Here is a 16,875-nt window from a genome sequence, read left to right as displayed (position 1 = left end):
TTTGGGACACAAACCCTAGTCTTTTGCTGCCATATTCCTTTTAATAAACTAATGAAATTTAAAATTGGTAACGCATAACATTTAAACTTTAGACTATTGGATGATTTCTTTTGGATCACTGGCTACTCTTCTGGATTGTTAAAGCGGTTGTTTTTGTAATCTTGCTTGATCCTGCTTCTCTATTAAGCCCGCATATTAAAATGGATAACCGTCTCTGCAAATCTATCATGTTTCTCCACTTTTCAGGTTTGATTTCTAACACTGATCATATCTTTAATTAAATTTGTTAATTTGATTATTAATTTTATGTACAATTACAATCATTAAAAATAACAGAAGTTAAAAACTTTTTTTCTTTCGGTCGCAATTTTAGGCAAACAAAATCTTTCCCTGAGTCTTAATTTCAAACCCTCTTTTTTGATGTTCTTTAACAAAGATTTTTAAAAAGAAAATACAAATGATCTTTACATTATAATCATTTTCAATTAACCTTATTTATAAATCACCTAATTTCGGTTGCCAAAAACACTATGAATGTTCTTGTGAGTTTACCAGAATTTACAGTATGTGTAATCTCCTGTTTTTCATTTGTGTTTAATTTCTCTTCTTAATAATGCAAGAATTTGATCTGATTATTATTTCTATTTTTGAAACCTTTTTTCATTGATTTTCTGGTTATGCTTATATCTGATAATCTGAACTACTCATCATTTTAATTTATCTTTGTTAAAAATTAACTTTATTTTACGATTGTTTGTGTCTTTTTTGGCGTGATTTGCTGATACCCATAAAAAAGCGAAAACTAATGTTAAAGAAATTTTTGTTTGGTGGTTCTTAATTACTGTCAATATGGCCGAAAAAGAAACCTCTGTTTGAACTTTGAATTGAAGTGTCTAAATTTGAATAGTAAGAAGAAAACTTTTATTGTACCGCAATGATTTCTATACGAAAACAAAAACTTATTCTCATTTTTTGTTTTTTACAACTTAATTAGTAAATTTTGCAATTAAATAGTAAAATTTATTTTTCGTGTTTATTATTATTTTGGCGTGATTTTATATCATTATTTTGGCCTAGGAAACACGGATACTAGAAAATACAAATACTTCAATTTTTTGTGGCGTTTTCCGTTTCAATAAACTGAAACTATTGAAAATTCAAAAATCTAACCCACTATTATAAAATTTATTATTTAAATTACCTGTTATATATTTCATCTTTAAATATTTATAGAATTACATTTTTTTTAACTTATTCAAGATCTTATCTATTACTCGTAAAGTGTATCGTTCAAATTACAAGATATTCCATTTTTAAATAGTTGTAGAATTACATAATATTTTCGTAATATTTATAAAATATTAACTTCAATTTTTTAAAATTTGAAGATTTTTATTTGATAAAATTGAATATATTTAAATGATCTATTTCAGTAATTTTTGTAAATATAAAAATTAAATTTAGTAAATATAAAATTTGTAACTTTTTATATTTATAAATATCTCTTATTGTTCTATTATTAACTTTTTTCATATTTTTTATCTTTTGTTTTTGTTTATTTTAAATCTCATTTGACCATACCCGTTTTATGTCTTTTCTGTATCCGTGCTACCTAGTTTTTGGCGTGATTTTATATCACTATTTTGGCGTGATTTCATATCACTTTTTTGGCGTGAGTTTTCATTATTATTTTGGCGTAATATTATATCATAATTTTGACACTATTCTTTTACGTAATGAAATTATCATTTTTAGGAATTATATTCAATATTTTTTCTTTTGAAACATTAACCGCAACGATAATTTTTTCCTACAATCATATGGAATGCATTGGTTTAAAATTGAACAAAGGATCATTTTACCCTCCGAACTTGGCGCAAAGTATCAAAAACGTCCAAATTAGCAAAACGAGATCACTTTTATCCTGAACTTGTCAAATTTGGTACAAAATTCCCCTCCCCACTCTCACTTAAGAGAGTGAGATACACTCTCCGGGTTTAATAGTGGTTTTGATTTTTAAGGTGGTTTTTAATAAAAAAAAAGGTTTAAAATGATTCTAATATTTTTAAAACATTTTAAATTAATACCTAATAATTAAAAAAAACAAATTTAATCCCTTTAATTAAAAACTTTATATAGTAAAATTTAACCCCTAAATTTTATATATATGACAAATAACTCCCCAAACTCAATTTTTAACAAAAAGATTATAGTTATTTCATGGAAAAACACATATTACTTATATTTAATTACTTGATAATTTATTAAAGTAGTCATCAATAAGTAGTAAAATAATATAAGACTTTATGGCAACAGTTTATTTGTATATATTTAATGGCTTTTCAATAGTTATTTTATTTTTGTTTATTTTATCTATTTTACTGTTAGATGAAAATGATTTCATCTAACGGTAAAAAATAGATAAAATAACCTTTAATTTGTTAACAGTAATAAAGTAGCTATAGAAGATGCATTGGCAAGTTGGCAGAATAACTTGATTTTGGCAGGAGTTTGGCTTTTTTAATTATGGCCGAAGTATTCAGATTTCAAACGTTGATAAAGGAGCTGTTATTCACAGACTATCATCATTACATGACATCAGGAGTTCTTCTTTTAATGATGATAGATATATTTGGGTGATAGCTTTTTTTGATACGTTGTTACTATAATTGGGTGACCCATTGGTGGTTAAATAAGCCCTTGTGGATGACTGTTTTTGCAGTATCATCATTTTTTTTAGACTGGCTCACTCAGCCTGTTGAGGAGTCACATATTTTTGTAATTCTGATAATTCTATCAATGAAGATTAGCCTTTGGTAAAAAAAAAAAAAAAAAAAAAACTTTAGACTAAAAAATTCAAATATTTATATCAGCAATATTAATTTGTCGGACACCTAAGCCTAACAACTTTGGAATCACCGTCCCCTCTATTTAACTACCACAGGAAAAACAAAGAATGTTGAAAATTATTTGTATAATTTGTATTTGAAGGTCAAACACATGCTCTCAATCATTAAACACGAGCTTAATTTAAATATACAAGGCTTCATTTAAAAAAATATCATAAATCTTATCATATTTTATAATTTTATTACAAATTTTTAATTTTAAAAATACAGACATTGAATTTTTTACAATATCAAATACTAAATAATTTTCCGTTAATATAATATTGATGTAGAAACTAAAACAATCGAGAAATTATTTGATATTTGAATTATAAAAAAATGATAAATCTTATATAAATTGTCAAAATTGAAAATTTGTTTATAACTACAGAATATGCTAAATTTTATAACTTTTAAAGCAATCAAATCTTAATACAATTCATATAGTACAAAATAATCGGCTGACTTTTTATTTTTTTGAAATTAGTCATGTTAATATTAGTGGTAGTGGATGAACTTATTCTAAAACTAAATTGAATTTAAAATAAAAATTGAACCAAATAATTTTTTTTTTTTATCAAAAAGGCTAATATATTAAGGCAATAAACAAGATTACAATCTAAATCGCCAAATCGTAGATCAAGATTACAACAAAATAAGAAAACAATCTGAAACCCTATAATCGATCCACGATAAGAAACGAAACAATAATATATAGAAATTAAAAGACACAAATTTTTCAGGTGTGAAATAACCAGAAAGAATTTCCTGACACCAATTGTATTTTCGGAATTTCTATTTATCTCTTGTTTCATTGCTCGTATACTTCAAATGATAGAAAATCTTGAATCTGAGGCTTGAACAAATGCTAAAAAGGCTTGAATGATCTAAGGATCTATACAAAACAAACTGTATAGCGAAATCAAACACACAAAGAACACATCAAACTCCAAAAAATGGAGTAATTTATTGAAAAAACATCACAAACAGTGAAAGAAACAAGTTAAGAGACGATGATATCAGGCTAAAAGCCAAATATTACCGCCTCCTGCGCTCGAAACTGAAGAATAACCAACTTTCTCTCTCTAAAAATATTTTTCTCTCCCTAGGGACAAAGATAAGGTTGAGTTTGATCAATTACCAAATAAAGGTTCACTTAATGCTTTATTTTACTGTATTTTATCATTAAATAATGTTGGTGACCCCAACACTTACTAGTTGTGCTGTTGGCGTTGCTATTATTTTGTTTTATGTAATCCATGATCAAGCACTAAACCTTAATTAATTATTTATTGTTGGTGCCAAGTGTGTTTGTATTACCCTGAGTGGTTATTATGGGAGCATTACTAATAAATTAATCCAATAATATTATACTACTAGTATAAAATTTTACTGAAAACACACACTACCATCTAACACATTCATCAACCAATAAACTATACCTTAAAAGATATGAACGTTCAGTAACTATATATTAAGTCGTGGTTGCATTAGCCCATAGTAGATAGATAATACTATTATTTATTTAGTATATTATGATTAATTATTATTATTGACGTATTAAATAATTTTCATTTTCATTTTAAAAAAATTATATCAAATTTATTAAATATAATTATAATTATTTATTATAAAAACAAACTATTTAATCTTAGAACTGGTTAACTATATAGTAATTTTATACATTATAAAAACAATATATTTCAATAGGAGTAGTTTTATTTAAATAATTAACATAATTAAAATATAAATTAAGTTGTTGAAAACAATTATAAAATGGAACTTTTCTATCAACAATTATTATAATTTCTTTACTAAATATCTATTATTATTATTTCAAAAAAATGATATAAAAAATTGAATCAAACTTGATGCTTTTGTCCGATTTGGTTGTGAAATGTGAATCGATGTTATTGCACAATTTGAAATTAATATCATTTGTATGGTTAAGAAACGACACACTTTATCAAAAATTAAATTATTTTATCTCTTAAACTGTTTTAATCATATTAATAATCTTAACTGAAATTTTTTTGATTAAATTAACTAAATTTAATTTATCGCCTACTTTCTGACTAAACCAAAAGGTATATAGTAATAATTTTTTTTGATTAATTTGGTTTAGTATTGCACTAATTCTTATTATGGTCATCATTACAAGTTACTATATAGAGAAAATTATAGAAATTAACTTATACACCGAAAAGGCACTTTTTTTGAATAAAGACAATTATAATTGTTGAATAAATGAAAAGGATACTTTGCCATTTTATTCAAGGAAACACTATCCAATTAATAATTTTGACTAATAAACATCTTAACATTTACTATTTCACTTACCAATTAACACTCTTTTAGTGTAATTTTTTCTTAATATAAATTTTAATTTTGACAATTCAATATGTAAATTATTATTACTATTTGCAAATCAATATATCGGTGCGGAAATAAAATAAACGTTGTTCTAGCATCTGCATTATTATTCTTTTAGCGAAAAATTGATCAGTGTTTGAATTGTAAAAATTCGAAAGTTGAGCTACAACATAACCGCAACTAAAAATTCCGCAACTAAAAATTCGTATTAAAATTATAAAACACACCAAAAATTGCAAATTTTAAAGCGGTGAAGGCTTGTTTTAGTAATAGAATAAGTAGAATTAATACAAAGTGAGAAATGAGACTTGTGTTTGTATAATTTTCCTTAAAATAATTAAGACAGCCACTAATGATTTCATAATTACAATTAACACTACTAAGCAAGCATAATACATAGTCTCCTAAAAACGTGGCGTCTCCTAAACTTTCGTCCTTCGTCTCTCTCATCTTTTCTTACAAAATCCCACCATTTTTTTCTCTCTCTGTATTAGATTCTGCCATTTTTTCAATTTTTTTTTTTGATTTTTTCTCTCTTTTTTCACATCCAAATCTAATCAAATCTAACCAAATCCGACATCAAATTCTTTATTCTCATCTCTGTCTATTAATCACCTCTCTACAACCTCTACAGCTCACCGGCGTCGCAGCTCCGGCGACGATAACACGCTCGTGATTATACCTATAAGTACGCATTTCTCTGCACGTCCTCATAATATACTGATTTTATAATAGGTTTGTTAATTTGTTGTATAAATATAACGTGATTTTGCGTTTGTTAGCTGTTATACTGTTTTTTTAGCTTAGAGATCGTCTGGTTTGCACTGTTTGCTACTGTGTTCTTCATATTTTTCAACAAAACGAAAAAAAACTCGCGTGAGTTAGCTATTCGATTGTTTTTTAGTTTTAATATTTGCATGTGGTAATTCTGATTACTAGATTGTTTTTTTTAGCTATTGATGTTCTGTTCAGCTTATTATTATGAAATTTGATTTTATGTTGTTTGTTTGTTTTAAATTTTTAATTGAAGATTCATGATCGGATTTATATATATTAGATTCTGTTCAACACTGATGAATGACTATAAGCATATTTTTTTTTTTTGATTCCTAAGTAAATTACATTTCAGCTGATTCACGTTGATTTAAATTAAGTTTTTCTGACGGTTAATAGTCTCGATTGAACATTTTTTATTATTGAAATTAAAAATTTCAGCTCGTCCTGGTGTTTTGTTACTGATAATTTGATTTGTTATTGTGTGCAGAGTTTGTTATGAGCAGATTATTGCTATTATTACTGTTATAGTAATTTCTGAGTGTCTATAATGTCACTCAGATCATCTATGAAAAGGAATGCTGCCTTTTTTGATTCGGTACGTAAAAATGAAAATATCTATTAGTAATACTACCACAAGACTGGATGATGTATCTGCTGTTTTTGTTCGGTGATTATTTAATCCTGTTGCTGTTATTTTAGGTGAAATGCGGATTCAAAATGAAGCAGCTTCCGTTTATGGGAATTTTGTGTACAGTTATGTTGTTTGTTGTCTATAGAACCACATTGTATCAATATCAACATACACAGGTATACTTGTCAATTTTTTTCGCTTTTTGCTACATTTTGTGACCTCAAAAGGCTAGTGAAGCACTGAAGAGTATTGCTGATACGTTTATTTTCCTATCATCATCAGATGGAAACAAAAATGCATCCTTTCGACTCATTGAAGGTACCATTGAAACTGCCAAATTTGAATTATTGCAACTTACAATTTGCTTTCAATTCTATGGCTGCGGCATGTGTTTCTTTAATTTAATTTGTTGATGTTGAGACTTAAATATACTAGATGTTCCCTTCTTGTGTTTGCTGCTATATTAAGTCTTTTTGATGCATATGTTAGGAATCAGCTTTGGCTTCTGGATTATTGGGCGGTTTACCTGTTGGTATAGTACGAGCTAGTTCGAATTTGGAAATGACGCCCTTGTGGTCATCAAGTAGTTCAAGGTCACAGGTTAGTTTTAAATCCTGGCGTGATTAGCGTTTTGCGATTTTACTTTTGGTCATGCTGATAGGTTCAATCATATATGTAATGGTGGTAGAGTTTAACAGGCTCGTGTTTGTTTTAAAGTCGACCTTTTTCCTTATTCATGATTTCTGCCCATTCCAGGTTGATAGTTCTAGCCACCATAACTTACTGGCTATTCCAGTTGGTATCAAGCAGAAGCTTAATGTTGATGCTATTGTCCAAAAGGTACCCTCCTTTGTTGTGTGTAAGGCTTGTTGTTTTATGATCCCAATATTTTTCATCTAATTTTATTGCATTCAGTTTCTTCCAGAGAATTTCACGGTTATTCTATTTCATTATGATGGCCATGTGGATGGGTGGTGGGATCTTGAATGGAGCAACGAGGCGATACACATAGTTGCTCAAAACCAAACGAAGTGGTAAGATTGACCTTGACATTTTTCCTGCTCTTTTTTTGCTCGAGTGCGTGGACTGTTAAATGGTTGATGGCACAATTTTTAGAGTTCATTTAATAGAAATTATGGATCTATAGAGAGAGGTGGCGTTTTAAGGTTTGAACTCATAACCTTATGGCTGAAAGAGTAACTTGTTAAGCCATCTGGCATAAAGGATGTTTTGCAAAGGTTTTTCATGTAAGCTTATAATTTCCATATGCTTCAGACTAGTTCTGAATTTTATAGCTTTCCGAATCAAAGCTTATAGCAATGGATTTTGATTTTACTAACAGATTTTTGAGAACTTATTTTTCTAGTGGTGATTTTTTTTATTACCCTTAAAATGTAGGGATTTGTTTGTTTACTATACTTGGTTTGTTATGCTCTTTTTATTGAATCCATATTCAACATATGTCAAGTCGTCAGGTGGCTTGATGAAGGGTGAATTCAACTTTAGCTAGTTGCCTATACTTAATGTTATTTTTGGACCTTGTCTTTTATTTTTTAAATTTTATGATAACTCCAGCAGTAACACGTTATCAGCCTTTTGTATGTCTTTGCATTTTTTATTTTTTTATTTATCCTTTCAGGTGGTTTGCAAAACGCTTTCTGCATCCAGCTGTTGTATCTACCTATGATTACATATTTCTGTGGGATGAAGATTTAGGGGTTAGGCATTTCCATCCAGGAAGGTAAACCATTATGCTTTTAACTATTCTCTTCAGTGTATACACGTTAATGGTCTTTGAAAAAGATATCTATGTATCTTTTACTGCTCTATATGATTGATTTGATATCTGTGGTTGGGCCTTGTCTTTTAGAAATTTGATGTTTTGCACCTTCTCATTCCTTCCAACAAAATTTTATCTTATATTTCTACTGCTTTGAGGACCATGGTGCAAATGTCATTTAGTTAAATGCCTGAAATCAGCTACATGTTTCTCACACATCTTCTAATCTGTGGTTTTTCTTGTTTGGTCTTGTTGTTAATTGCAATTTCTTCTGCTCTCTATATAACAATCCAATATAATGTTTTCTTGTATTGTAATCAGCAAAAGTATTTCTGTTGGCCCTATCTTGTAATTATATTTAGTAACACCTTTTATAGAGGCCCACTTACTTGATCTCTGATGTATGATGGTCATATACTTTTAATCAATCTACTATTTGATTAATAGATTAATAGTTTTCTTTTCTAGATACTTGCGTATTGTAAGATCGGAAGGATTGGAGATATCTCAGCCAGCGTTAGATCCAAATTCAACCGACATACATCATAGAATTACTATACGATCCAGAACGAAAAAGTTTCATAGGTAAGCGAGGTGGGTTGAAGGAACTGTTCATAAAGCTACACTTCATTAAAACTAATGCACATATAAAATTTCTGTTTGCAGAAGAGTGTATGACAGTAGAGGCAGTACCAAGTGTTATGATGATAGTGAGGGACCACCATGCTCCGGGTAAGCTAATGCACTAGCATTGTCTTGACTTCTTTGCTTATTGATGGCCTTAGTTTTGTGTCTTTGCCGCTTTGTCATCTGCTGTTAATCTGTGAACCAACATGCAAAGGAGAAGTTGAGTGCTGAATAGATTATTTTCATGTTCGTAATCAATTTTTAAGAGTTAATTGTTTAATCTCTTGTGGTGAACTTCGGAAAATCTTTTCACCATTTGGCAACTTAAGGAGAAGTCAAGTGCTGAATAGATACGTCAGTTTCATTTTTGGAAACAATTTATAGGAGTTTATAGTTTAATGTCTAATGTAAACTTTGATTTTTTTTTTTCACCATTGGACAAGCTTCATTTCAAGCTCAACTATATCAATGATACTGTCTATGGTACTTGTTGAATGATGTCCTTTACTACCCTTGACCTTTGCATAGTGCGAGAAAATGCTAATTTTTGTTTTATTTTATTTTATTGATCTATAGATTTGTGGAAGGTATGGCTCCAGTATTTTCAAGAGCTGCTTGGTATTGTGCTTGGCATCTTATACAGGTACTTCCTTAAGGAAAATAAAGATTTTAGACATAGCATTATCATGTTAAGGTCATATTTGAATATTCTTTTAATTTTCAAAGATTAATTTGCATTATTTTTATAGATACGGTCTTAGCTGTAACTTTGAGTATACAATAATTTAGATGAGTGTGATTAGCTTTTATTATAGTTCTGTTTTGAGTGTAAACTGTAATGTTCCTCTTTGTGAAATCATGAAAATATATTAGAATATAACAATTATATCAGGTGCAACCTTTTTATTTTCAATAGCTTGTTTTAAAAACGTTGAAAGCTCATGTCTGAATGATATTTCTTTTCATTTCAGAATGATCTGGTCCATGGATGGGGAATGGATATGAAACTTGGATATTGTGCACAAGTAAGATATGCTTGATATGTTCTCCGTAGAATTTGTTTGATAAAGAAATGTTTGATATGTTGAATACAAGGTTCATTCTTTCTATACTGCTCAGGTTTTCTCCAGTGCATGAAATTGCATATGAAACTGTCCCACGAGATACTCATAATCGGAGTGAAACTATAACAAAATTGATTGAACCCATTTATGCTTCATGACCTTTTTTTCTTGTACTTTATATTTTTTTTTTTTTTTGATATATGCATGCAAAAAGTTTGTTTATTAACATGGGTGTGTTGAATAGGGTGATCGCTCAAAGAGGGTGGGAATTGTCGACAGTGAGTACATTGTTCACCAGGGCATACAAACATTGGGTGGGGGAGGACCTCCTGGGAAAAAGGTCTGCTAGTTTGCATTTCTATTTGAAAAGAAATTTTATACATATATATTTGCGTTTATTACTGAGTTTTTCTTCTCAATCTCTGTAGGCTTCAAACAGTGAAGATACAACTAAGGTAGATTTTGTGGTGGCTGTTATTTCCATTCATACCATTAATTCAATTGCCATAGTTATTCAATTCCCCTGTTAACCAACTTCCTTTGCGTACAGAGAAATGGTGCTATAATCATGGATTCTAGAATGGAGGTGAGACTGATGATTTTTATGCTTTACTACCATTTTTACCCGTGTCTGATTGTCTGGAGTCTAAAACGATTGCATAATAAAGTTAATTTCATTGTCATCACCGTATATTTGACATCTTTTATTTGATTTTGCAAAGTTATTAGGAACTAAGATCTACATTTTGTTAAATAAGTATCATTGATTATGGACTGCGCTCAATTTTGGGTTTGATTTAGAGCATGCATTCAAGAATTTCTTACATAGACTCTATCCACAACGTCATTCGCAAAGGAGCCAATAACATTTTAGCACATCATTAAATGCATGAAAATTTTAATTAACTTAACATCATTTTATACTGTGGTGAAATATCATTGGCTCTATCTACGAATGACATGGTGGAAAAAGAGCATCTCTCCATGCCCTCAAGTATTTGACATGAGGTGACATTATGACTTATTTAGTGTGAAAGACTTCTGGACATAGTTTCCCTTAATTTAATTATCCTGGCTAGTTTTTCATAATTTAGTTATCCGGGCTGGTTTTTAAATGATTTCAACAGATTAGAAGACAATCGACATTGGAGCTTCAAATCTTTAAGGACAGGTGGAATGAAGCAGTAAAAGAGGACAAGGACTGGGTTGATCCCTTCAAAGGGAATCCAAAACACAGGAGAAGAAGACGACGACACACACACTAAGTTCTCAACTCTTTTAACTTTTCAGCTTCAGCGCGCACACAGAGTCATATTCATACATGTAATCTAGTTTGTGCATCCTTCACTATTATTTCATTATTTGGACATGAATAGTTTTCTCTGACAATTCAGGACTTGTTTAGTGTATCTAGTTCTAGCTAATTTTTTCTCCTTCGATTTTTACTCGGTCGGAAATTTGCAGTGTAATTAAAGGTGTTTAAAGTTGAACCACAGTTTTTAAAGGCAATAGATACCCAATTCTCTTATCCAGCTTATGCTAGTCCTCTTCAAAGTCTGGTTGAAATCTCTATTCTGAATGTAGAAAATTATTTCTTCCCTATCATGTCTGTGGCTAGAATATTTTAAGGACTACAAATAGGTTTAGCAGGCCAGGCCCACCACCACCATGGATTGAAGTGAAGATAAGTTGGAGAGTGAAAATTCGGAGTATTCTCATACCAAAGCTTCATACTTCAATTCGGATTGAAGTGAAGATGAATTGTAAGTAGACCTTTTCATGGGTTGGGCTTAGGCCATGCCCGACAGGCTTTTTAATTTTTTACAAGCCCAAGCCCGGCCCGATTCCGGATCGGGCTTTACAATTTCCTACCCAAAATCCGGCCCTAATATTATATTTTTGCGGGCTCGGGCAGGCTTATATGTAATTTTTACAAAAATGAAAGCCCGAGCCCACCCATAAAATAACAGGATTTTTGCGGGCATCGGGCCGGCTTAGTAGGAAAAATCATTGTCCAAGTCCGGTCCTAAACACCGGATTTGGATGGACCTCGGCGGATACCCAAGCCTATTAGGTCTAGTTGTAAGCCAATTTGTTTTGTTTTTATTAACGAAAAAGGAGAGGATTCTTTTTCATTTATAAAGCAAAAGTAAAAAGCCAAACTTCTATTTTTTAGCAAAATCCTTACCCGCCCCATAAGCTCAAGTTTTCACATCTTTTTTGATTTTTATACTGTTGTAAATCTACAAAAAGGTACATACACTTTTACTTGTTGATTTTATGCGTGCTTTAATTGTTAAATTTGAAAAATCAAATGCATATGTGGGTGATTTTTAAAGTGCAAAAGCTTTTAAATTTTTTATTATCAAATTATTAAGTGGGTTATAAAATATTTTCCAAAAGAGAATGCCCATTTATAAGATATAAACAATAAATTTTTATTTACGAGGTGACCATTCCTTGTCTAGTAGTGGCCTCAATCCGGTTTCCGTTTTAGAACCAGTCTGAAAAATGGCCTGCTTAAAACTCTTGCTATATCAAAACTCTTTCTGAATCTGATAAATAAAAAGTTGAGCTAAAATCGAAACTGAATAACTGCTGGTTTAGGTTTCGAACCAACGGTTTCCATCTTTTATCATTTTTTTTAAAAAGTTATCGATCTAGCGTGTGTGTGTATATATGATTTCTTATGTAATTTAAGGATTAGTTTTGGACAGATTTTCATCAATGGTGAAATTAAATACCGATAAAATTTTACATTAAAATCGTCGATTCACGAACCGTGTTTAGGACTCGATGTAACTTGAGATGGTTAAATCGTCAATTACTCAATGACTTGAAGTTTACTGAATTCGTCATCTTCAGTTGACCATGACTTTGCTATGGTTATTAGTTGAAGTATGAAGCTTTGGTATGAGAAATTATTAAGCATTTAACTTACATTAAAGAAACTAGCTGCATGTATATAAAACCAATCTAACAACACCAGGTGTCGGCAAATGGCTGGAAGGTGGAAGAACAAACTTGTTGAAGTACTGCAGAGTGCACTGTCCCTTGCCGAAGAAGTACACTGTGATGTAATATTTGACCAAGCAGTCCTTTGCCGAATAACAATTACATGGGTTAATGACCATAAAATTTGGTTTTTGTTAATTATTTCTAAAATTATCACCCAAAAACTCGTAATTCCCATTTTATGTCTTCCAGATCGCGGAACTGTTCCGCGGTTTGTGTAAACCGCGGAACAGTTCCGCGGTCTGTCCTACGTGGCTCCTCGCTGGAGGAGCCACATAGGAAAAGTAAACCGCGTAACAGTTACGCGGTTTGCTTTTCCAACGTGGCAAACCGCGTAACTGTTACGCGGTTTACTTTGTGCAGTCAGGGAATTTAATTCCCTGACTGCACTGATTGGGAGAAAAATTCTCCCAATCATTTTAATGTAATCATTTAAAAAAAAATTAAATAAATAAAATATTTATCTAAAAATGAAAAAAAAAAATATTAAAAAAAATTACGTTTTAATTGTTGAATTTTTTTAAATTTAAAAAGTTTGAATTAGTTAGTTTTTATAACATTCTACAAAAATAAATTTATAAAATACTAAAAAATAATTATATTAACAAATATTCAAATATAATTTATACTTCATAACAATAACATATTTAATAAACTAAAAATTACAAATTAAAAAAGATTACTACATCATATAATAATGTACAAAGTACAAAAAAGAAATCACCTAGGAGTCCTATCGTCATATCTACTAGTGACCGGGAGGTTCGAGCGCAAGTTGTTTCTGTTACGGTTTGCCCGACGGCCTGTACTGATGGTGAGGTAACGTCGACCTGGGCGACCATCACCATCACCCTCTCCTGCATCGGCGTCCTCGTCGTCGGCTCCGTCGTCACCCTGCTGGTCCTAGGGAATGGCCGTACTCGTCGTTGCTGGTGGCGGGGTAACAAATTCTTCTTGTTGGCGGAACATCATCGCCTCCATGCTGTCTAGACCTAACCAACTGCTACCATATGACAGAAAGTCTGTAGTCCCAGGTGTCTGTGGAAGTCCCTGTGAAGCTGGAAAGTCATGTGTACCCTGTGTAGGCTGATCCCACTGCACCTGAAAAGGAGGCACCGTAGGTGGTACATAAGCAGGCGGCGGAGGAACAAAAGGCGAAGAAGGTCCTGGTGGCACTGGATATGAACACGACCCCTGAAAATAGTGATGTGCCGAATCCCCGTAAAACTGGCCAGAAGAAGAAGGAGGACCCGATGAAAAGGGTGGCGGTGCAGAGCTGGACCCCGCGTAATAGTAATGCCCTCTGAAAGGATGAAAAACCACTGGGGGAGGCATAGGATCAGTCGGACGCTGAGGTGGTGCAGGGGGGTGACGCCGCTGTCGCCGTCGATGTCGCAGTGTAGTCGGATCTATCGGCGCGTCAGGTATGACTGGTAGTCGATGCGGCGGTATAGAAGGCTCGATAGGGGGCGATGTAACATCACGGCGGTTCTCTCTAGTGCCTCTCTGTGTGCTGGCTGCGAACCGCCGAAGCTCAGTGTCAACAGGAGCATCCCTACGTACACGCTCCACAAAATCGGCCTGCAAATAAAGATATAATACGTTAAAAAAAATAGAAAATTAACCCACAATTTATTGATTAATTAATTGAAAAACATATAATTTAAAAAAATACCTGTGCTCCGAGCTCAGCGCCCTGTCGTGTGATCCAGCGACGCGTGACATACCGAAACCAATCCATATACTCGGAATGATAATGAGGTGGGTCCTGGAGGGGCTGTCCTGAAATTACAAACCGGAGCCGGTCGTCCCACACACGAATGTAGTGAGAGTGTGTCTGGATCCAAGATGAGCTGCTCTTCAGGGTAAGGGAGTGTAGTGAGTGGTCCTGAAGTGGGGCGTCTGGAATACCCTGCTGCAATCCGAACTGCTGCAGAACTCTGTCTGCCTGGTGCCACTCCACAATATGAAAATAAATAAGTGGAACCGTGGCCCGCCAAAAAGCGCGCCCATCTAAACAATACGCTGGGATAGTGTCCAGCATATCATCAGTGTACGGCTGCCAGATAAACTGCATGTATAAAATACAAGACATTTAGTATTAAAACATTCCCACAATGAGCTATTTAACATACGAGATAATAAAACCGAAACATAATTTCTTACATCTTCGTAGCGAGATGTGTCAAGCCGAACACGGATGTCAGGCAGCGAGTGTCGATTTTCTAATTTTAATTTACTCATATATTCGATTTTCTAATTTTAATTTACTCTATTTTACATTTATATAAATTTTATACACATTATTCTAATTTTATTTACACATTAATCTAATTTATTTTATAATATATATTTTTATAAAAATTAACTAAATCTAACTATATTTATTTAACTAACTACATTTCAAACACTATTTTAATCTAATTACATTTCAAACATCATTTAAATCTAACTACATTCAATAATTAAAAATAACATAAATTTAAAAAACTCACCCGATAATTCCGCCAAAAATTAATATTCTACGCCAAAAAATAATATTCCGTGCCAAAAAATAATATCCGCCACGAAAAATAATATCCCTTTCCGAAAATAGACTCTGTAAAATTTTCTTCACAATAAATTAATATCCCGAAAAGGCTTCAAAATTTATCTCTCTAACTCCCTCTAACCTCTCTCTAACCTCTCTCTAAACTTTTTTTTTGTGTGAGTGTGAATAAGGGGGAATGATTTCCCCCTTATATAGTGGTGTAGACCGCGGAAATTTTCCGCGGTCTACAACCACTCGGTCAGGGAATAAATTCCCTGACTGCCAACTACTCAGCCAGGGAATTAATTCCCTCTGTAAACCGCGGAAGTGTTCCGCGGTTTACACTGACGTGGCTCCATCTGCGTCCAGATGGAGCCACGTCTGCAGACCGCGGAACACTTCCGCGGTTTACTCCAAACCGCTTAAGTGTTCCGCGGTCTAGAAAGCACAATTTGAGAAAAAAAATTAAACACGGGCTAATATGAGAAATTTTATTAATTTTTGAGATAAACATGTCATTAACCCCAATTACATGCCCATTAAATTAGGGTTTTTAGTCTGTAGAAGACGAACACGGAAAATTAGTGTACAATTTATAAAGGGTATAAGCGTTATAAAATATTAAACTTCCGTTGTAGGTAGGGCTGTGCAAAAACCGAACCAATTATTTGGTGACTATGGTTCGGTTCAGTTTGTAATTAGGTAAAAGTTTGGTGTTCGTTTTTCGGTTCGGTTTGAGCATTTTAAAAACCGAAAAAACCGAAAAACCGAACAATTAATAAAAAAATAAAAATATATATATTAATATATATAAATTTATATTTTTTTGGTTTAATATTTTAATTATAGTTGATATATAAGTTAATAAACTTCGTATAACATATAATTATGCTAATAACTATATAAAAATATTTATTAGACACTTATTATTTAATATTAGAATTTATTTTATGATAAAAAAATTAAAAAATAAAGAAAGTAAAAAACTTCGGTTTTTCACTGAACCGAACCGAACCAAACCGAACTTTTCGGTTCGGTTTGGTGTAAACCAAAATTAGAATTCGGTCCGGTTCGGTTTGTAATTTTTAACAAATTTCGGTGTTCGGTTTGTTCGGTTTGGTGACCGAACCGACCGAACTAACCGAACGCACAGCCCTAGTTGTAGGCGCCACTCTCACGTTTTTCCATAC

General features: G+C 32.0%; 2 protein-coding genes across 3 annotated transcripts; one reads left to right on the top strand and one right to left on the bottom strand.

Moving 5' to 3' along the window:
• The first annotated feature begins 5,731 nt into the window (after positions 1-5,731).
• LOC126682897 (uncharacterized) lies at positions 5,732-11,668 on the top strand. 2 transcript variants are annotated; one of them, XM_050378665.2, is made up of 16 exons: positions 5,732-5,949; positions 6,526-6,633; positions 6,738-6,845; positions 6,952-6,987; positions 7,159-7,269; positions 7,426-7,509; positions 7,585-7,703; positions 8,309-8,410; positions 8,918-9,034; positions 9,116-9,181; positions 9,653-9,719; positions 10,048-10,101; positions 10,385-10,480; positions 10,569-10,595; positions 10,691-10,726; positions 11,268-11,668. In XM_050378665.2, exons 2-16 carry the CDS (start codon positions 6,586-6,588, stop codon positions 11,403-11,405), a joined length of 1,209 nt encoding a protein of 402 aa, XP_050234622.1. In that variant the 5' UTR covers positions 5,732-5,949; positions 6,526-6,585; the 3' UTR covers positions 11,406-11,668. The 2 variants fall into 2 exon arrangements, with proteins under 2 accessions (XP_050234622.1, XP_050234631.1); XM_050378674.2 differs by having other exon boundaries at positions 5,732-5,996.
• A 2,216-nt stretch (positions 11,669-13,884) lies between these two features.
• Positions 13,885-15,399, bottom strand: LOC126683276 (COPII coat assembly protein sec16-like). Its single transcript, XM_050379128.2, has 3 exons — positions 15,322-15,399; positions 14,831-15,226; positions 13,885-14,736 (listed from the first exon to the last, which is right to left on the bottom strand). The coding sequence occupies exons 1-3, from the start codon at positions 15,397-15,399 to the stop codon at positions 14,059-14,061; spliced, it is 1,152 nt and encodes a 383-aa protein (XP_050235085.1). The 3' UTR covers positions 13,885-14,058.
• Positions 15,400-16,875: the final 1,476 nt, after the last annotated feature.

This window comes from Mercurialis annua, linkage group LG1-X (assembly GCF_937616625.2).
Source record: "Mercurialis annua linkage group LG1-X, ddMerAnnu1.2, whole genome shotgun sequence".
Taxonomy (NCBI): domain Eukaryota; kingdom Viridiplantae; phylum Streptophyta; class Magnoliopsida; order Malpighiales; family Euphorbiaceae; genus Mercurialis; species Mercurialis annua.
Note: the sequence above shows the minus strand (reverse complement) of the source record. Positions and strands in the feature narration are given on the sequence as shown.